The sequence below is a fragment of the Idiotropiscis lumnitzeri genome, chromosome 5 (genome assembly GCF_059441095.1).
Source record: "Idiotropiscis lumnitzeri isolate Australia: NSW breed Sydney's pygmy pipehorse chromosome 5, RoL_Ilum_1.0, whole genome shotgun sequence".
Lineage (NCBI taxonomy): Eukaryota > Metazoa > Chordata > Actinopteri > Syngnathiformes > Syngnathidae > Idiotropiscis > Idiotropiscis lumnitzeri.
The window spans coordinates 12514820-12535004 of record NC_142395.1 but is presented as its reverse complement, the minus strand read 5'-3'; the positions used below and the strand labels follow the sequence as shown (position 1 = coordinate 12535004).

General features: G+C 40.2%; 1 protein-coding gene across 3 annotated transcripts in view; it reads left to right on the top strand.

The window, feature by feature from the left end:
• igdcc4 (immunoglobulin superfamily, DCC subclass, member 4) overlaps positions 1 to 20185 on the top strand; it is a 64057-nt gene that overhangs the window by 37654 nt on the left and 6218 nt on the right. For 2 of the 3 annotated variants that reach the window (XM_088297153.1, XM_088297151.1), the window contains exons 3-17: positions 1749 to 1890; positions 4187 to 4323; positions 4829 to 4963; positions 6953 to 7105; positions 8544 to 8954; positions 9661 to 9825; positions 9926 to 10063; positions 10740 to 10922; positions 12225 to 12425; positions 12750 to 12848; positions 13494 to 13680; positions 15837 to 15964; positions 17323 to 17493; positions 18555 to 18689; positions 20041 to 20143. In XM_088297153.1, coding sequence (XP_088153279.1) covers positions 1749 to 1890; positions 4187 to 4323; positions 4829 to 4963; positions 6953 to 7105; positions 8544 to 8954; positions 9661 to 9825; positions 9926 to 10063; positions 10740 to 10922; positions 12225 to 12425; positions 12750 to 12848; positions 13494 to 13680; positions 15837 to 15964; positions 17323 to 17493; positions 18555 to 18689; positions 20041 to 20143 — 2488 coding nt within the window. The remainder of the gene's footprint in view (positions 1 to 1748; positions 1891 to 4186; positions 4324 to 4828; positions 4964 to 6952; positions 7106 to 8543; positions 8955 to 9660; positions 9826 to 9925; positions 10064 to 10739; positions 10923 to 12224; positions 12426 to 12749; positions 12849 to 13493; positions 13681 to 15836; positions 15965 to 17322; positions 17494 to 18554; positions 18690 to 20040; positions 20144 to 20185) is intronic. The other variant, XM_088297152.1, reaches the window with a different exon arrangement.

The following is a 20185-nucleotide window of genomic DNA, read 5'->3' as shown; positions in this document are numbered from 1 at the left end:
CATATTGAACAGTGACTGTTTAGCTGTACTTTTTTGAAAATTTGAATAAAAGGTAGCTGAACCATTTTTATTTTTTCTGTATGTTTAGTACTAATTAGTTTTTGTAATTGATACTTGGTTGAGCTGACTTCAGTCAATTATTGTCTAAGTGACATCTTGTCTAGTTAGTTGAGAATGGATACTTTGGCATTTCTCTCCTCTCCATTTGTAAAAGGGCTGCAGGCCAACTCGTTTTGTTCCCCTGTCAAAAAAGGAAGGGGTCAAAGGTAAGAGCCCCTTCATCCCACACCCTTTCATCGTGCTCACTGCTGCCCCCTGGTGCTCAGCATTATCTCGCAGGAAGCGTTCCCCCCCCCCCGCGTGTGAAAGTGCGAAACTGTATACACTGGAGCGCTGCCAACAAATTCCGGCTAAAGAGACGAAGTAATCCCGCCACACCGGATTAAATCCCGGCGCTTTGTCCCAATCACGGCGTTTAACTCCACTTAGTTTGAACGGTGTGCAGAAGAAACTTTGCCTCCAGCACAAAGGAAAGTGGCCATGTTGCTTTTTGCTAGAAACCAAAGCAGAGAACAAAGTGCCTTATTAAAAAGAATTATGTTTCCGGGGCTTCTATCCAAAAGTCAATGATCCCGGTGCGCACGATTAACATTCAGATACATGACTGCAAATGTCACATTTTATTAGCAAGGCAATTGAGAAAATGTGTTGTTGTTTGTATGAATGAATTCATAAAAATGCAACAAGTGCATTAAGCGAAAGTGGCAGCATTGCAGCTGGTGGCTACCACATCTGTCTCACAGTTCTGAGATCCTGGGTTCAACTCCTGCATGTATGGCGTTTGCATGCATTACAAAAAAAAAAACACACACTTTGAATTGATTAATATTTTGCAGAAAAACCCAAACAAGACATTGATCCCAATCAGTAGATTCAAATTTGTTATAGAGATCTAGACAATAATTGTGTTTTTAGTTTCCTCTTGAAGAAGTGGGCACTTTTGAGTTGAGCATCAAGTTAGTTCCAATATTTGAAAACAGGGCGGCGTGGCCCAAGACCGATACGCTGAACAAACGAGGCTTTAGTTGTAGTAATTCAGATGTGCCACAATTAATCGTTTCATCGACATTTAATCAATTTAATGGTCAACTATTTTTGATGATCCATGATTTTCTTTTTTTAACTTTAAAATTGTACAACTCATTGGAATTTCAGATCCTCAGCAGTAAATATTCTCTGATTTCTCTCATCCTTCATGAGTCATATTTATGTTGAATCAAAATAAAACATTTTTATTCATCCATTTTTAACAGTCAATTGGAAGTAATGTCGTGTTTTTAAATAAAAGGATAGAAATTAAAACCGTTATTTAATCCAATTCATCAATTAATCAACAGTTCAATCAATGTTAAAAATAATCGTTAGTTGCATCCCTACAGTATCGCAGTCCTTAAATATTTCCATAATTTGACACATTTTCTTTCTTCCGAGTCTTTGCAAATTAAGTGAATGAAATAAGAAAGTAAATCCACTTTAAACCCACTCTTTGGGTTTGCTTGTGGATCACAAGCAGACGGTCCAACTGGATGCTGAACGTGCCTTTCCCACCTTGACCAGACTGCCCTTTAAAAAAAAAAAAGTGCACTTTGTTATCGGCACTGATGGGGAGGGATTTGAGTCACCTGGTGAGCAAAAGGCCACCAATGGTTGCGTGTCATGCATTAAACCGCCGTTCTCTCCTTCCGCAGGTCTTTCCTCCTTCCGTCTGGAGCCTTCACCTCAGACGGTGCCCGCTGGGGGGGCTGCTCGCTTCGAGTGCCGGATCGATGGCGTGCCCACACCTGTAATTACTTGGGAAAAGAACAAAGTCGCTGTCCCCCAGGACTCGAGGTGACTCGGCTTCACTTGCTTTTCTACCTCGTTTTTGGAATATTTGGGGGATTTGGGATTTTGCTTTCTTTCTTTCTATCTGACAGTATTCGCCAGTACGTCTGCGTTTATGGGATTTGCTGCTAATTTGTGCCACAGAAGCACAATTGAGTCATCAATAAATTGCCTCAGTCTAGACTGCAAATGGTCCTTTTTTTAAAATAATTATTATTAACGGGTTTGTGTGTGAATGTCATCCCATGGACTGATCGCAGTCAGACAATTCCAAATGATGCATGTTGGTCATTTGGCTAAAACTCATTTAACGTCCCTTGTTTAAATATTTTTTCGTGCTTGTTAATTAATGACAAAATCGTAATACATCACATGTTCTATTAAACGTCTTCAATGGAGTCTGATAGAATTTATGAGCAGAATGCGCGGTACAACAAAGTCAACTCTATGCTTGCGCTATGACCTTGGATATCAAGCTAATTCAGCTAAGTGGTTTTAACTGTTGGCTGAATACAATGAGCGTAATACGATGCACGGAGTATGATGGACTTGGGTTATATATTCATTTCATTTATTTATTTAAATTTTCTTTTCCTTTTTTTTTTTAATGGATTTTCAAGGTGAGAAATGCTGCACAGAAACATTTTGTCTAGCTTGGTTCCTTAAATAATGGCTCCTGTTCATGTGGACGCCATCTTTCTGTTAGCCACCATGTGACTCGTCATAACGACAATAAACAGGTCGTTTACTCAGTGTATAACGTTACAGGCATTCACAGTTGGACTATCTTCTGCACAAGTCCAGTGCACTGATTCGCTAGCCAATCAGAGTGCTCATTTAACCCGACAGCCCGACCCGATTGTACATGTTGAATCGGACGAACACGATTTCAGTCAATCAATTCAAATTGATTTTATAGATTCACTATGCACAGAGTGAAAGCTTTTCTGCAATATTCAAATGTATTGAGATCACTGTACCCACTGTAATTATCTCTGTTCTTTGACACTGTTGAGCTCATTTGAACTCTGTTGCTAACCATAACAGCAGCATCTCTACACAATATACCTGACAGTCTCTCAGATAAATGGAAGTGTGGCTTCTCAACCACATGTATAAACGAGCTCGCTGTGCAGTGTTAAAGGCTATCTTTTTTTTTTTTTTTTATGTTGTTTGTTCCCATGTTGTTTATGTCCTGGGGAGATACACGTCTTATTCGTTGGCGCCCAGTCTGCTTCAGCCATTTGTTGGTCGTTTGAAGCTTTCTCGCGCCTGATTCAACACTAATGGCTGGCGTAGACCCGCGTCGACCTGCAAGCAGCTCGGCACATATGCGGGCTTGTGTGTGGGATGAGGTTCTGCCACCTTGGCCGTTGCTCATGGCTTGTCACTAAGAGCTGGCTTTTTGTCTTTTCTCGCTGCTACTATGATGTGCGGCCTTTTTATTTTTTACGCTCCTGATTGGCTTGTTTTTTTTTCCCTGTCCTATTTTTTTTTCTTTTGGTCTCAATCGCTCCCATTTCTCTTTTTTTACGGCATATCTGCTAGTTAGAGTGAACAAACCACACATTCACAACTATGCACGGCTCTTATTGTGATTCAAAGTCTGTGGACTGTTAAAACCGTGAACTGTACTGTTTCGAAATGATATTTTTGTTGAATTTTCACTGCACAATACTTGATGCTCTTTTTTTTTTTTTTAAATCATGATCAGGTGTAAAAAACGTTATAAAAACAAAAACTAATACTAAAACTAAGAGTAAAACTGTTTTTAAGAAAAAAAAAACGAACAAACCGGCGCTGAAAATTAATTAATACAAACTAAATTTAATAAACAAAAGTCAAAATGAAATATAAACTAACTAGAATGAAATTTCCAAAACTATAATAAGTCTGGTGTGCTTCTGGAAAGTATTCCCCGCAATAAACAGGGGTTGATAGTAGTCTTTTTGTTTTTTTTGTGGTTGTCTTTAATTCCTTTTTACAATAACATTGTGTCTCTGCGTGTGTTACCTTTTATTTACCGCTTAATGCTAATCTGCATTCGTTCATGATTCCATCCAGAATTACAGCTCATTTTTCAACGTAATGTTCTCACCGAGCAGACTTATGTATTGAGTCTAGTCGAAACTCTCACATTGTGACTACACACATTGCTTGAACAAAGAGGACGCACGCCCTGAGAGGACACAGCCGGAATCCCGCAGACTCGACTCGACTCGACTGTGTAGACTCCCCGCGTGTTGTTTGTGTTTTGGCTTCTGCCTCCCGTCTCCCTTTCTCATCTTGCGCCTGTGTGAAGCAGGTTCATTTCCCTTCCTAATGGCGTGCTCCAGATTCTGGAGGTTACCAGGGAGGATGAGGGCAGCTACCGCTGTGTTGCATCCAACTCTGCCCGGAGGGACATCAGTCACGAGTCCCGGCTCACTGTCGCCACAGGTCGGTGTGCTGTGGAGCTTTGTGCTTTTGTTTCCCCGAGAATCTCTGAGAACATGTGTTCCAGTATCCAGGCCCTCGCTGGAGCCTGCCCAAGTGTACTCCAGTGCATATAGAGAGACCATACCCATTGTTTTAAGAGCACTAGTCTGAAAAGACGCCTCTTACATAATTCAACCCATTTAAAAACACCGTAATCGAAAATTCGGGACTGTGCTAATGTAATGGTGAATCTGATCTGCAGTCCAGAGATGACTGTTTCTCACAATGTTTTCAGTTTTTGGTCTGCAAAAGCAACACTTGAGTAAAGATGATATTATCACAAAATATGAAGATAAGATGATCTGATTGGGACACTTAATGCTCAAACCTTTATTTCGTTTCTCCATAAAGTTTTGAGCATTTTTAATGTTGACTTTGGTCATGTCCCACTTTTATTGATCAGATTTGAAATGTTTGTGCAACATCAATGCCATGCAACGTAATTGATCACCCACCCTTTCTCCAGAGTCTGCGGACGCCCTCAACAGAGTTACGATCGTGGTACTGCCTCAGAATGCCACGGTGGTGCTCGGCCGTCCCGCCGTGATGGAGTGCATGGCGCAGGGCCAACCCAAGCCGCTGGTGTCCTGGAGCAGACAAGGTAAAAAAAAAATAAATTCCTTTCCACAATTCTCTGACTTCATCCACTATGCTGGCTTCTTCCTTTCATGTGTCGATTACTCACTCATTGTCGGTCTTCCCAGAATTTGCTTTTGTACACCTGCAGCTGTTAAGTGTTACACGAACAATGGACGTCACTCCTATTGTTCCATTGTTCTGTTATGTGCTATTTTCCATTAGGTGATCTGTCACGTCAAGTTCATGCGCACTTGCACAGTGCACACACACATGCAAAGACACTCGCGCACACACTTTTAGCATTGTATTTTTTTTTTTTTGGGAGATGTAAAGTATGCTTGCTCAACTCAAAGCAACAGCAAGGAGAAAGGCAGTTTCAAACTCGAATATCAGCATTAGATCACAGGAATGTGCTCGTATTCGAGATGAGCGATTCACAACTGGTGGGACAGAACCTGAAAGTGGGTCTCAAATTCATTTTGAGTGGCTTGCGGACAGTTTGGTTTTTGCGTCGTTTATGACTGTACCGACATAAGACTCTGTGCTTTTCATTCAATCATGTTTTTATTTTATTTATTTTTTTAATAAAAAAAAATTATATCCTGTATTTACGACTTTACTCCTGTGTTAATGTGTATGTTTAAAATATGATATTATACACATTTTCATATGCATTTTTTTAGGCAAGGATTTAGACTTTCATGTAAATTGATACACCACACAGCCATCCAATCCGTCATTGAAGGACACAATCCGGTCAGGTCCACTTTAAATCAATTAAATCAAACTTCATTTTTTGCCCTCCTGGTTTTTAAGACCAAGGGGATGTTGTTAGTCCCCTGCACCCGGGGGAGTTTCAAAGCATCATGCTAAATACATGATAATCTGTATCAAGTCGAGGAAACGTTTATTGCTACATGGATATTTTAACATATTCAAATTTGTAAAAATTGTGTCCAAATCACTTGAATATTGTCGCCAAATCTGGAACACAGGTCAAAATCTTTTTTATTTGGATTACGAAACGAAGTTTCCCATTCGAAGTCCTGAAAATGTCCACAACTGCACATGGAATTTGAACAAAACATTTTCTGTTATACAAATGTAAAAGTAAAAATAAAAATGAATTTACAATATAACTCACTCAGTGCCAGCTTTAATGACACTGATTATTTTTGTTTTTAATTTTCAACATTCGTAATTGAGGAAGTTTAAAAAGAACTCACCTGCCCTCCAGGCGCTAACTTAATTTTGTTTTTCCGGCTATCAGATGTGTGTGGGTGTGTGCGTGTGCGCGTGTGTGTGTGTGTGTATCGTTGTCATCTTCAACACTGCTTAGTGTTACGCAAAATGTAAAACATGACGGAGGCCGGTCTCGTGAAGGTACAATGTCAATGAGGGAAAAAAAAGTCACAAAAATGTCTCAAAAGGCAAAACTCCCAAAGTTTGATCCTTGCTAAGTTATGGTCTTGTGAAGTACACTAATGACTCCACTTCAATCGTTCCGAATTTTATTCAGGCAGCAAGGAACGCAAACTTACATCTGAGCGTGATTAAATGGACGCTTGATTGACATTAACATTGACACTTATATGATAGATTTACATGTAAAAATGTCATCAGTACGAAAATGCTTTTTGTGATGAAATTTATGACAAATTGCCACGCCCCCTTTTAGAGCTCGGCTTGTTATTTTTTTTCGGTTTCAGCGTCTACGTCCCATCAAGAGGCAAGGCAATATTGCTCAAATTATCTTTTTTTTTTTGTCGTCTAAAACGGCGCCACCAAAACACGGATGCACATGTACTACTCTTGTCCTCTTTAACCTGTGAAAGTAGAAAAGTTTGTATATATATTGTTATTGACAATTGGACCATCCTGGCAGGATGATTCCTTTCGAAAAAATAAAAAAGTCCCCTTTCTCAGTGCCTTGTCTTTAAAAAAAAAAAAAGCACAACATTAAACCTGCGTTTCTTTCACAGAGTTTTTATTTCTTTACTCATTTGATCAGATGGGAAGCCCATTTCCACAGACGTGGTCGTCCTCGCTACTAACCTAGTGATCCGAGACACGAGGCGTCACCACGGGGGCATCTACGTCTGCAGGGCCAACAAGCCTCGCACCAGAGAATTTGTTACCGCTGCTGCTGAGCTGCATGTGCCAGGTGAGTGACACTTGACTCTTGGGTTTAGATATCCTCAAGTCAACACATTAGTCAACCAAACATGAGTGCAGTCGAAACTATTACTCCAGGGCGAGGAGAAATAAAAAAGTAGCTCAAGTAGCTCTGGAACCTAACTGGCCAGCGCAAAATGAAATATCTTGCATTCCTCAAAGTTTCATTTAAATTCATCAAGGTTAGCCCAGCGCTGGCATTGAATGAATACGATTTTAGCTTCATCTGCTGGGAGACTTAATTACATTCAAGTAGATCTCAAATTAAGTTGCAAAAAGCATCTTTAAGGAACAAAGACCAGTGGCATTTTTGGATGAAGAAATAAATGGTGTGCCAACAGCAAATATTATTCAGGAGTCATTATAAAAGTGACACCATCCGATTAATGTAGTTGAAGTTAGGGCACATTTTTGGCATAGGCACACATTTGTCACATAACGTCTGTGTATGGGGCCCTCTATTGCTTTGATACCACAAAGGCAGCAAATCATTGAAGAAAATATTTGCTATTATGCCAACATTTACCACTTTTAGCCAACTTAGCCAAGGACTTTTTTTTTAAAGTTTGTTTGAACCAAATTCAGCAACACAACCGACTATGAAACGGAGTAAGAGATACAAGATTGGTCCAATATGAAAAAAAATTAAAAGGAAATTCCTCAAGGTTGGTCACTGCGTACTTTGCATTCAATGAATGAAATCGGGAGACAGCACTACTCAAACGGAAGATTTCATAATGCAGCAAATATAACAATGTAGCCCAACAAGCAGCAGCTTGAGGACGATAACAAATATATTTTTGCCATGTTACAGACCAAAACACAATCAGATGAATACCAATGGCAGTTTGAATGAGAAACTAGTAAGCGAGTTAATTCTGGTTCATTTTGCACTTAAACCACTACTCTGTATTAAATCTAAAATTCAGTGGGACCAAGAGTTTAAAAAACGACCCTTTTTACAAACTTTTCAAGTTATACACAAGATTTGTGTAGAAAAGCTGCTTTTGGTGCTATTTGACCATCATTGGCTCTGTGCGTAACTCATTGCGATAGTTCTGCTGTTTTTATTTCTTAATTAGACTTAAAAGTTACTGTTGGCAATTCGAAAATAGTCCAATAAGAATAAATAAATTAAAATGGTGCCGTTATTGCAATAAAGGATTTCGCGGCTGATTTCAAAGGTGCTCTTCCAATTTGTTGAACACACGGGGATGTAAATAGCATGAAATAAAAGCTGCAATTCTCATATTTATGTTTTGAAGTGAAACCCAAATGTTTTCAGTAAAAAAAAAAAAAACAAAGGAATTGACTTTGCCCTTCCAATACTTTTGAAGGGGACTCTATTTACAGTAGATTTCTGCTCCTAATGAATAAAAAAAAAAAAAACTCACTCCACATTTTTTAAAGTCTGCTTCTCTCGCCAGCCCCTCCAGTCATTCTTCAGCCGCCAGAAACGGTGTCCCTCTCTCGAGGAAACACGGCCAGGTTTGTGTGCAACAGCTCCGGGGAGCCCGCCCCGGTCTTGCGCTGGTTGAAGAACGGCGAGCCAATCCGCTCTTTGCGTCGTGCCAAGACCCAAAACCCCGGCGTCCTGCTCATCAACCAGCTGGCCCTGGCGGACGCCGGCTACTACCAGTGCATCGCCGACAACGGCCTGGGCAGCGCCTGCGCCACCGCCAAACTCACTGTCATTGTGAGGGAGGGCCTCCCCAGCCCCCCTCGACGACTCTCGGTCGCCCCTTACTCCAGCACCACTGCCCTGCTCACGTGGCAGAAACCGGAGTACAACTCGGACCACATCATCGGCTACTCGGTGCACTGCCAGCGGGCTGCAGGTGAGTGTGCAACGTGCATACACAGCGTATGTCTTCAAATAGTTGCCAGGGGTGTGAATTTATTCAACTGCAGAAAACTCTCTCACTCTGTTACGGTCCAGCCGCAATACACTACACATACAATTTTGCAAAAAGGTAGTATAATATATGAAAAATAAATAAATAAATAAATTTAAAAAAAAAAAAAAATATATATATATATATATATATATATATTAGTGTTGTCAAGCGAGTACATTTTTTAACTAATTAATCGCAAAAAATTCCGTAATTAATTGCAATCAATCGCATTTTTTAACAACATTTTTTTGTAAAGTTTGTAACAGATATTTACTTGAATAATATATTGGAATTAATGTAAAATCACCAAATATAAAGTATATTTAATTCAAAGACGGTTCAAATAGGTTTCTTTGATTCTTGAATACAGTGATGGGCGGTCAAAACCTTCAAGGCCTTCTGTCCTGGCCTCACATAATCAAGAAATCATGATCATAATTATGATAAAAGTTTAATTCATCTATCTGTCCATCCATCCATCTATCTATATATATTTATTCCAATTCAAATCTTCATTGTCTTCAAACTCAAGCTAAATGTCCAATTTTTAGTTGTGACACAGGCAGTGCGTGTGATCCACCAGTCTAAGTCAAGGCGATGACAGCCACCTTTGGTGACAAATGGACTCAGGTGGATTATTTCTCAGGTTCAGACAACGTGGAGTACCAGTTTGCAATGAACAACGACACCACCGAGTATCACGTCAAAGATCTTCTCCCCCACACCGCCTACACCTTCTTCGTGGTGGCCTACTCTCCCATGGGAGCCAGTCGCCCGTCCCTGCCCGTTACTGTCGACATGCTCGAGGACGGCAAGTATCATACCTGCGGGGAGATGAATCTCAATTCTCTATTCTGGCCTGGTAATTTTCTTTAGCCTGGAAAGATTTGATGTCCTCATTTGTCTTGCAGTGCCGAGTGCGCCCCCTCAGCTGTCAATTGCCAGCACGTCACCGACAGACATTAGGTTGACGTGGCGTCCATTGTCCTCGCAGCACAGTCGAGGGGCCGTTACCAGCTACCGTATCGAGTACAGCTCTCTGGATAATGGTGAGATGGTCTTTTGAATGATGAACGTCATGTTGTATTCTTTCGTCGACACAAGTGTAAATATCTCATCTGAGTGTATATTTGTCCTCAAAGAAAGCAATCGCTCTTTTGAATTTGATTAAATTTGTGGCAGTCAACTTGTTGGTCTGTGTGCGGGGACCTCTCCTCCTGCTCCTTCCTGATTGGTTTTCCTCATTGCCAACTTCACCATCCAATCAGTGCACCGCAGAGTGACCAATTAGTCAATGGTTTCAGGTGTGCCACCAGCTTTATTCAGTAGGACTGATTTGCCTTCAGGGCAGGCTTGTTTTATCGCCTGTCGGTTAGTCCCTGTACCTCTTGTGTGTTTTGTACCCCTGTGTTTCGGATCGTGTCAGTTTTGTTGGTGATTCGCCGTCACTATCTTTGAGTCATTCTTTGGTCAGTTCATTTGTTCGTCGTAGTCGAGTCCGGGAGTGTTGCTTCACTTAGAGATTTACTGTCACATGTGACGACAATCACAGTGGAAAAGTCATTAACAGTTACCCCAAAAAATAAATGAAAACTAAATAAGACAAAGCATTTTCCCATGTTCCGTAATTGTCTTGGATGGTGAAGGACCAAAATGGATTCTAATGCCGATGAGCCAGTCCGGTCAATCCTAGTGAATTAGTGTCCCGTGTTTATTTTCCCACAGCGGACACTGTGTTCTCGGTGGAGGTGGGCGGTAATGAGACCCAGTTCACGCTCAGGGAATTGCAGCCCAACCAGGCGTACAGATTGAGAATAGCAGCTGGAACAGGTGTCGGCTTCGGGGTCCCGTCCGAGTGGGCTCGGCACCAGACGCTGGCCCACTACAACCACACCAGCCACCGTACGGGTAAGCCTTATGCCTCCACACTCGTCGTGTGGGAATTCCCAAATTTTGGGGGGGGGGGATTTATTTGTTGTTTTGTTTTTGAAGAAAGTCATGTTTGTTGGTGTTAGGTTTCACAACACATCTTGGTTGTTTCTTTCAGACTTGTGAGAAGATGTTTATTTTCATTTTTTTTTTTCATTTTTTCACGTAACGTACACTTATCGCACTGAAGTCACCACCCGAGCACTTACAGGCATTAGTCGGCGAGGCGAACAATGCACACAGAACAATGTGTCTGCCAGCCTTTGTAGGAATTGCAAATTATTCAGCATTGTGATTCTCTCAAACGGGATAAAATGTAGGACACGTATTCATTTTGGGGGGGGGGGAATTCAGCTGGTTCAAGCTCTTTATTAATCTCGAGAAAGTAAGCATAATGTATATGGGCATTTAATGACACACTTAGAGGTGTCAGACAGCAAGGTGTCTGCCCATCATACGTCGAATTACGTAGATGTTGACCGTGTGGGCGTCTCAAAGCCATTCACAGTGGAAGGATTATCTTGTTCGACAAATTGTGTTTATTTTCCATTTAATCCATTATACTGTGGACTTTCAGGACATTTTCTGCCAATTTTACCCTTATTGGTACAATTTTCTTCAAATTGTCATCTCTGTTCCATACATGAGCCTAAAATGTCAAAGCGACACGTTTGTTCCAAGCAACAAAAAAATGTCCCACGGAAATTGTCATTTTTTATTTGAACAGAAACGAATGTAATCAATCTGGACTGGATCCAACTAAATCCAATTAAAGATCCAACACCGTCAAAATCCATTTTCCTCTCCAGTATCATGCGTCACTTAGGTCCAAATGAGTTTGCGGCTTGGTTTAAGTTTGACATCTGTGCAGTTTGATGTTTGCATTCAAGAGCATTAGCATAAAGCGCAAATGCAAATGTGATATACCTTCGTGCGTCATTTCAGTTGTTCAATTCCAACACTGAAACTCGTATTAAGTACAGGAGATTCACGACAAACGAAGTGAAATATTTCATCATTTTATTTTTTATCATCTGGATGACAACACTTGAAAATTCACCATTGTATGAAATAATAGAGAAGAATCTAATAGGAAAAGCTGCTCAGATAATGGATGGATGAATACAGAAATGAAGTCGGAAAAGTATTTCCATTGTGCTTAAAATTGAATCTGCATAATATATGAGTTGCCATGGCGACTGCCGTATCACACGCTATAGCCCTCAAGCTATCAGTTGACATGCTTGGACACTAAAACAATCCCGTTCCCTCATATACCAGTGATGTTCGCTCCCACTGAGCTGAAGGTGCGAGCACAAGTGAGCACGCTCAACGTCACGTGGCAGCCCTCGCCCAATCACACGGCAGTGTCCGGCTACAAACTCTCCTGCCAAGAGGTGGACGCCGACGGGGAGAAGACCACACGGACTCACGTGGTCAGACTGCGCAAAAAAGCTAGATACCATCTCCTCACCGGGCTTGGTAAGTCACTTTCGATTTGGACGGTGAATCACGGATTCATCATGGATTCACCTAATTGTGTATTTTAATTTTTTTTTTATTTGTTTTTTTGTTATTTGCTAAAGGCCTCACTATTTCACTGTTTTTTTCCTCCGGGTGACTTCCATTTCTATTCTGAAATTGTTGGACAAAAGCCCAAAAAGACTTGCGGTGTTTGACATATATATACTTAGATCATGTATTAGGTGGGCATGTAGTTGTATCTGTTCAAGTACATTTTTCCTAAATCTTCCCGTCAATTTTGGCATGTAAAAATCATTGTTCCTTATGCTGCATTTGTGTCAGTTCCAGACCAGCATTACGAGGTGAGAGTCTGGGCATTCAACAAGCAGGCGGACGGCTCGGCTGCAGTGTGGAAAGGAAAGACCGAAAAGGCCGATAAAGGTAAAAATCCCATAGAATTGCAGAATGCCCGGCACAGGTGGTGCTATTCTGATCATTTGTACGCTCGCAACTGCCGCACCCCCCTCGGGCACAAACAAATGTGTTTACATGCAGTTTAATTAAAAAGGATAAATTAAATGAGGGACACCTTCACAACAGTTAAAAGTCGCGTTAATAAACTTTTCACATGGCTAAATGTGGCCCCATTAAACGATAACTGAACAAAATGGGGTGCATCAAATAGTTCCACTTTGAAATATATCGAGATACGTACAGAATCGACTAACACTGTAATTATTACACGCTAGTAAGCATTAGCTAAGTATTTATAAATACTGAAGTCCTCGGTTATAAAGCAAGCAAAACGTGTTACCTGTCATTATTTTGCAAGGTACCACCTGGTACTTTCTTTTTCTCATATCCAACCACAGAAGAGAGTATGTAGTTGCATACTGAATGATTTGCAGTTTTTTAATGTGATATGAATTACCTTTGTTCCGTCGATCGCATTTATCTGAATGAAAAGTGAAAACTTAATTTTTTCATATTCACAGCAACCTGAAATCAGGTTGAGATGTTCACCTCCAGATTTTATGCCCCCTCCCCAAATTGTTTGACTAACAAAGGCCTGCTTTCACATTCAAGCGTCTTCGCCACCCATGCGGCTGCCCCCTTTACCACCCAGCAGTATTCAGGCAGTGGCCAACAGCTCCACGTCAATCCGTCTCCGGTGGGAGAAACCTCGCTTCAGCACGGTGCGCATCATCAACTACACGGTGCGCTGCAGCCCGGCCGGAACCACCAACGCCTCTCTGGTCACGTACCACACCAGGTGAGCCCGGATGTCTGTCATCCTTCGCATCATCAACTACTTGTCTCGGCTGCCGCCTCTCAGGGTCGAGGCGGGGATGCTTTGGGTTTTAAGAGGGGCCGTTATGGTGGGGGCGCCGACATTTTTATGAAAGGGATGATGAATGGTAAAAAGTGTTAAAGGCTAGATTTTATTTTTTATTTTTTTTATTTTTATGTGCCTCTGACTGGTTCAAACAAATTCAGTAAATGCTCTTTGCAGACCGGCAACAATTGGGAGAGGCGGGGATGGGGATATGAATGAATGAATGATTATATAAATAAATAAATGAATAAATAAATACATTTAAAAAAGCACCATGGCAGTACTGTGCAGTACACTGAAACATGTTTTTTCTAATAATTGTAAAATACTTATGAAAATTCATTCTGAGCAGAGTTGTTTTCGTAAATAGTGATGGAAATATTTCGTTAACGCCCCTTTTTTTCATGACGATAACGAGACTATGGCGAGCTAAACGTGGCTCTTTGATGCCAAAAACATGACGTGGCGTAAATGAATTTTCGTTGATGAGACGGGTCGAAATTGTTAGCGTGTGGTCCATCTAATGTTCAAAATTGATGACATCGCTTCCTATTGTACATGTAAACTCTTTTTAAAAAAAATTGCAATGCTGGTGCAAATACATTTAAAAAAGCACCATGGCAGTACTGTGCAGTACACTGAAACATGTTTTTTCTAATAATTGTAAAATACTTATGAAAATTCATTCTGAGCAGAGTTGTTTTCGTAAATAGTGATGGAAATATTTCGTTAACGCCCCTTTTTTTCATGACGATAACGAGACTATGGCGAGCTAAACGTGGCTCTTTGATGCCAAAAACATGACGTGGCGTAAATGAATTTTCGTTGATGAGACGGGTCGAAATTGTTAGCGTGTGGTCCATCTAATGTTCAAAATTGATGACATCGCTTCCTATTGTACATGTAAACTCTTTTTAAAAAAAATTGCAATGCTGGTGCAACCTATCCTCGTTTGTACACGGCCACCACTGGCACCGCACGCATCGCACACGGCGAGTGAGAGATGGTAAAGCAGAGGGAGATGCCAGCCAAGCTCCGCCCATCGCATTAGCACAAGAGTCATTTTGGAGAGAAGCGCTTTCCTAAAAGTGAATCAAGCTCGGTAGGCCACTCGGTTCTAAGAACAGGAAGCTGTTCCAAGTAAAGAAGACATGTTTGATAGAGTTTGTATTTGTGCTACTGTATTCGAACAAGTCTATGTTGTTAAAACGTTTTTATTTTGAAAATTGCCTTTTGCCAAATGAAATGTTTTGATTCTCGATCATTTTGGAGCAATGATATTGATTCCACTTTTATCTATTTGTAATGCATCATCCTTAGTAGTCCATCAATAAGTCTTTGCTATTGGGTGGAAACTTTGTATGCCTAGTTTAACTAAAACAGACGATAACCTTTTTGAGTTTTAAGTCGATTCCGGAGCATGTAAATTAACAGTGAAAGCAGTTAAATTAACAAGAACAAGTAGTTACATAACTGTAATTTAAGAGCATTAAACGATGAATTGCTGCAAATTTCCAATGTTACAATTAGTTATCCTACTGGGTTAAGTAAAATACGGTTAAATATTAATTTCCACGTGTAAATGAACACTTAATGCTTGGCGAAGCCTAACAAACTGTAATTTAACAGTATAAAACAATATTTTCTGTCAAGTGGTGGCAATAGACAACATTTCTATCTCCACTGCTTGACAGAAAATAAATTCCATTTTAAGTTAACCTCATCGATTGTGGGGGTGTTGTTTAGTCAAATAGAAGACTAGACACAAGGATAGGAACACCAGATAGTTATAAAACTTTATATTGCGCCATTTTTCCGTCAAGACTTTTTTTTTTTTAAATTTAATTAGTTTTAATTAGTTTTCAGGACGGCTTTGTTAGTTTTTATTCATTTTAGTTTTGTCAAAAACACTTAGTTTTAGTTTTAAAATTGTTCAGCCCTGGTCAGCATGATATATTGCAAATGTACAGCGCTAAGGTGATATTTCATGATGTTCTCGCTATATATGCTGCATTGTAACTTTTCTGAAACAGTTACAAACATGAGTGCCTCTTGACTGACTTTTTCTGTTTATCTGACGTGCGGTTTTGCAGTGCCGCTCAGGAGATCCTGATCGGGGCGCTGAAGCCCTTCACCCACTACAAGCTGGCGGTGCAGTCCAATGGCGTGGATGCGGTGGGACCCTTCAGCGGCACCGTGGAGGAGTACACATTCCCTGACCGTGAGTCTCTGCTGGGTTATTTAAAAAATCTATTGCATGATTTTACGTAAAGTAAAAAAAAAACGCACTGCAAAAAGGATATAGTGTGGTTTCAGTGCTACGGCGACTTCATAGTTTGAATGTCGTCTCAGGCCTTCCTGTGTGGCGCTTGCATGCGTGATTTTATTTTTCTGAAGCACATCAAGCATGTACATTAATTTTAAATGTTAGGTTTTTACGTACAGTCGACATAAAAAGTTTGCGCACCTGTGGTCAAATGCCCGGAAAAATAAGCGATGAAAGAAAATCCTTTCAAAATGTCACCATTACTGTGACTTGTATCTTGTTCAAGTGGATAAAGACTCTACTTGAAAATCTGAACTTTATAAGGGGTTAATCACAGACCCTTGATATGATAGCAGGTGCGTTTTGACTGCGTTAAACAAGAGTTGGAAGGTGAATGTTGACTTCTGAGCATAGCCCCGTCTAGTTATCACCACATTGTTTTGATTAGTATTATCACAGCTGTCGACTGCAAATACCCGATTGGATGACAGTCTTATACAGAATCAGATCAGGATCAGAATCTGAATTGTAGTGATGGATAAATGAAGCTTCAAATTTGCTTCATGAACCAGTTGTAGTATTTTTGGACTCCTGTAGATGGCACTCTGTGTTCAACATTGGGCTGAAAGCACACTAAATTGCCATATTTTAAACCCTTTATTTAAACCAACAGTGCCATCTAGAGGACTCAAAAATACAACAGCTGGTTCATGAAGCAAATTTGAAGCTTCATTTTCCCATTACTACTTATACTTAGTGTACAATGAAAATGCAGAGCTCCCCTTTCCAGTGCAATTATAAATAATAAGATAAAATAATAATAAATACAATAAATAAAAATAAAAAACAAACAAATAGTGCACTGGGTGCCACAATATGTTGCAATTCTACAAAAACTGTTTTAAATATTCTGGCCTCAATGGTGTTTGAAAGCCTCATGTGACATATTTAGTACTGGATGGCATCAGATGGTGCAGTTGTGCTGACAGTCAAGAGGAGGCAAGTAATATGAGAGTGTGTGTGTTCGAATAAAATGTCCAGAACCAGTCCCGCCCCCCCCCCCTTTTTTTTATTTTGTCTCCTGAGCCCCAGCCTTTCTTTCCTTGCCTCCCATTGGCCCGCCTGTGGTCTCCGAGCAGTACCCAGGTGGCTGCATCATGAGGACGCAGATGGTTGTCATACAACATGTCCAATCCCCCGCCAAGACAAAACACACACACACTCACACACACACAGCTGAGAACCTTATTTGTGACTTTTAATTACCGACTGCTGCACCCCCAACTCCCTCCCTCCTGTTTTGTTTCCATCAGGGCCTTCCTCGCCACCGCAGGAGCTGCGCCTGAGCACGATCGACTCATCCTCAGTACAGGCGAGCTGGCGCCCTCCACTGGAGCCAAACGGTGTCATCGTGGGCTACAGAATCTTGTTTAGCAGCAACCTGAGCCAACCCGAGCACACGTGGAGGAACCTCTCTCAGGATGGTGAGAAAGAAACCGCTTCATCTCCATGACAAGAGATGAGCATACAGGAATGATAATTCTTTTCTTGACGTTCCTTTTAAACGAAGCCTTTTTGGCCTGACATCTAAACACGACATTCTGATTAATATTACAGCTCACCTGTTTTTTGAAGCTGAGCCGTGATTAGTCATTATCTGAGATGTGAGCAACTGATGTCATTTTCAGTCGACTGAAACTGACAAAATGGCCGCAACCTGAGATGGCTAAAAATACGGGTGGATTTTGCTGGTTAACTCATAATCCGCAAACGCAACTTCAATCGGAATGCCGTGTTTTGACTTTTGACAGTAAAATTTCAATTCTATAAACATTAGACATAAACAGATTTTATTATCATTGTATTTGTTAATTTAAAGGTAGGATTTTTTTTTAATAGTAGTTTATTTGTAATAATATATACAGTGGTCCCTCATTTTTTTGTGGTTAATTGAAACGGACCCCCCTGCGAAAAGTGAAAAAACACTTACTATTAATATTATTATAATTATTACAGTTTAAATTTTTACTTTTCATTTTGGGGGGATTTACGCCTCTATTAAGCCCTTTTAGACTTTCCTGTGATAAAGTGCGCTATAAATAATTTGACTTGACTTTACTTAAAGCCCAAACAGAAAAAACAATGTTGCAGTCACAAGCCATATTTTTTTACCTTGATAGAGAAGCAAAGCTTATTACGGAAGAGGAAACCCATTTTCAATTTTAGTTTCCTTCCGAGATTTTCAATGTGGGGCTTGAATGTTAAAAAAATCATAAAGTAAAGCTCCTATATATATATATATATATATATATATATATATATATATATATATATATATATATATATATATATGTATATATATAAATATTTACCACACATTTGGGAGGAAGTCGGAAAAATAACATGCAGGAACATGTGCAAACTCCCCACCAAAAGGCCTTGCCTTAGATTTGAACCGTGAACCTCTTCATTTTATTAAGAGGATACTTGCATGAATGCACTTATTTAAAGACATATTACTGTGTGTTTTTTCTCTTCCATACAGGCAGCATCACCAGTGTTAAGGTGCGGGGCTTAACCAGTGGCACCCATTACTTTTTCAAGTTGGGGGCATCTACAGAGGTGGGAGGCGGGCCTTATTCGCTTGTAAAGGACATTCATACACCTCCTGACCAATACGGTACGTGCCATTCATGTTACATTTATATTTCTTTAAATGAAAAAAAATTGGTCCATCTTTTTCACCACTGAAGACAAGTTCCCTGGTGTTAGAAACACATCTGTGACAGTAATTTACAGTAGCTATTGGAGACTGTCTGTATGTGGCGCAATATCAGCAAACTCACACATGATGGATGGGCAGTCACTCCAAACAGACGCACAGCTATTCGTATGCAAGCCATAAAATATCATTTTCACATATGTCCCGTACAATATGACGTTTCAGTCTCACGGTTATGTCGTCATACGTCGTCTTTGCTGGCAACTTTGCACAATAAATTGAAATGACATAGATGGTGTGTGTGTGCGGGTTTGGGAGATTGTGCTTGCCATCTGTTTCCTCTTTATTCTGCTGCCAAACGAATAAGACGGCATAAATGCATATCAATGAAGGGAGTTGAATTGATTGCTATTCAATTTTAGCCTTGTCTTATATAAAAGTGCGCCGTTCACTTTTGCTTTATATCGTTCTCTTTGGCTGTGCAGGCCAAAACTTTCATTTGTCAATGTTTTCAAAGTATCGTTTTTGGGAAGAAAATAGAATAAATAATAGCACCTCCTCCTTTATTGTAGATTGTTGTTGTGCAGGAAAATTGACAAAAATACTTCAAACATTTGTGGGCAGACACAGATTATGAAATAGTCATTATAAATGAAAGCAACACATAATGAATTGAGCAACTTTCATATCGCCTCTTTGTTGGAAGTAAATTGCAAAATAAGTAAATGGATGGATTATTTGTTTTGTTTTTTTGTCATTGTATGATGAGTGTTTAGCAACTTATTTACATTGTTGACACGTAGCTTACTACGTTTTTAAATGTCGGATTTTGCAGCGAACCCATTGAACTTCCAGTTAAACTTACAAAAGACGTCCCATTGGAAGTATACAGTAAATTACAGTCGTAGCTCCTGAGTGCCACCTTGTGGCAACAATAAAGTAACGAATGTTTGAATCTGATACCATTTAAGAGTTTTCAAGGGCTGTTAATTTTATGAGTGTGTCATGTCGCAAAGAGGAAGCGGCCGCGACGCCTATTTTTCACCCCTCACAACATATTCACACACAAACGACTGCACAAATCTTTTAATTTTTAGTTAAAGTTGTTTATTTTATTTCTGCAGTATGTCTACAATATTGTAAGCAGTCACATCCGGTGATTGATTTTAAAGGGAAGAAAATCATGACTCTCAAAATGAGTCAGCATTTGTCCGACCGGTTGGACCATACTTTTTGAGAACCACCCATATAAATTACGTTTGTACGTCTAGATCTCTGATCCGAATATGTTTAATATTTTTTTCAATAGAGCTGGACATCCACGCAGTGACGGGCATCATCGTCGGAGTGTGTCTCGGGCTCATATGCATCCTCCTCTGCATGTGTTTCAGTTTCCGCAACACTAAAACTAGGTAAAGAATCCGAATTACAGGGTATGCATGACACGTAATTGT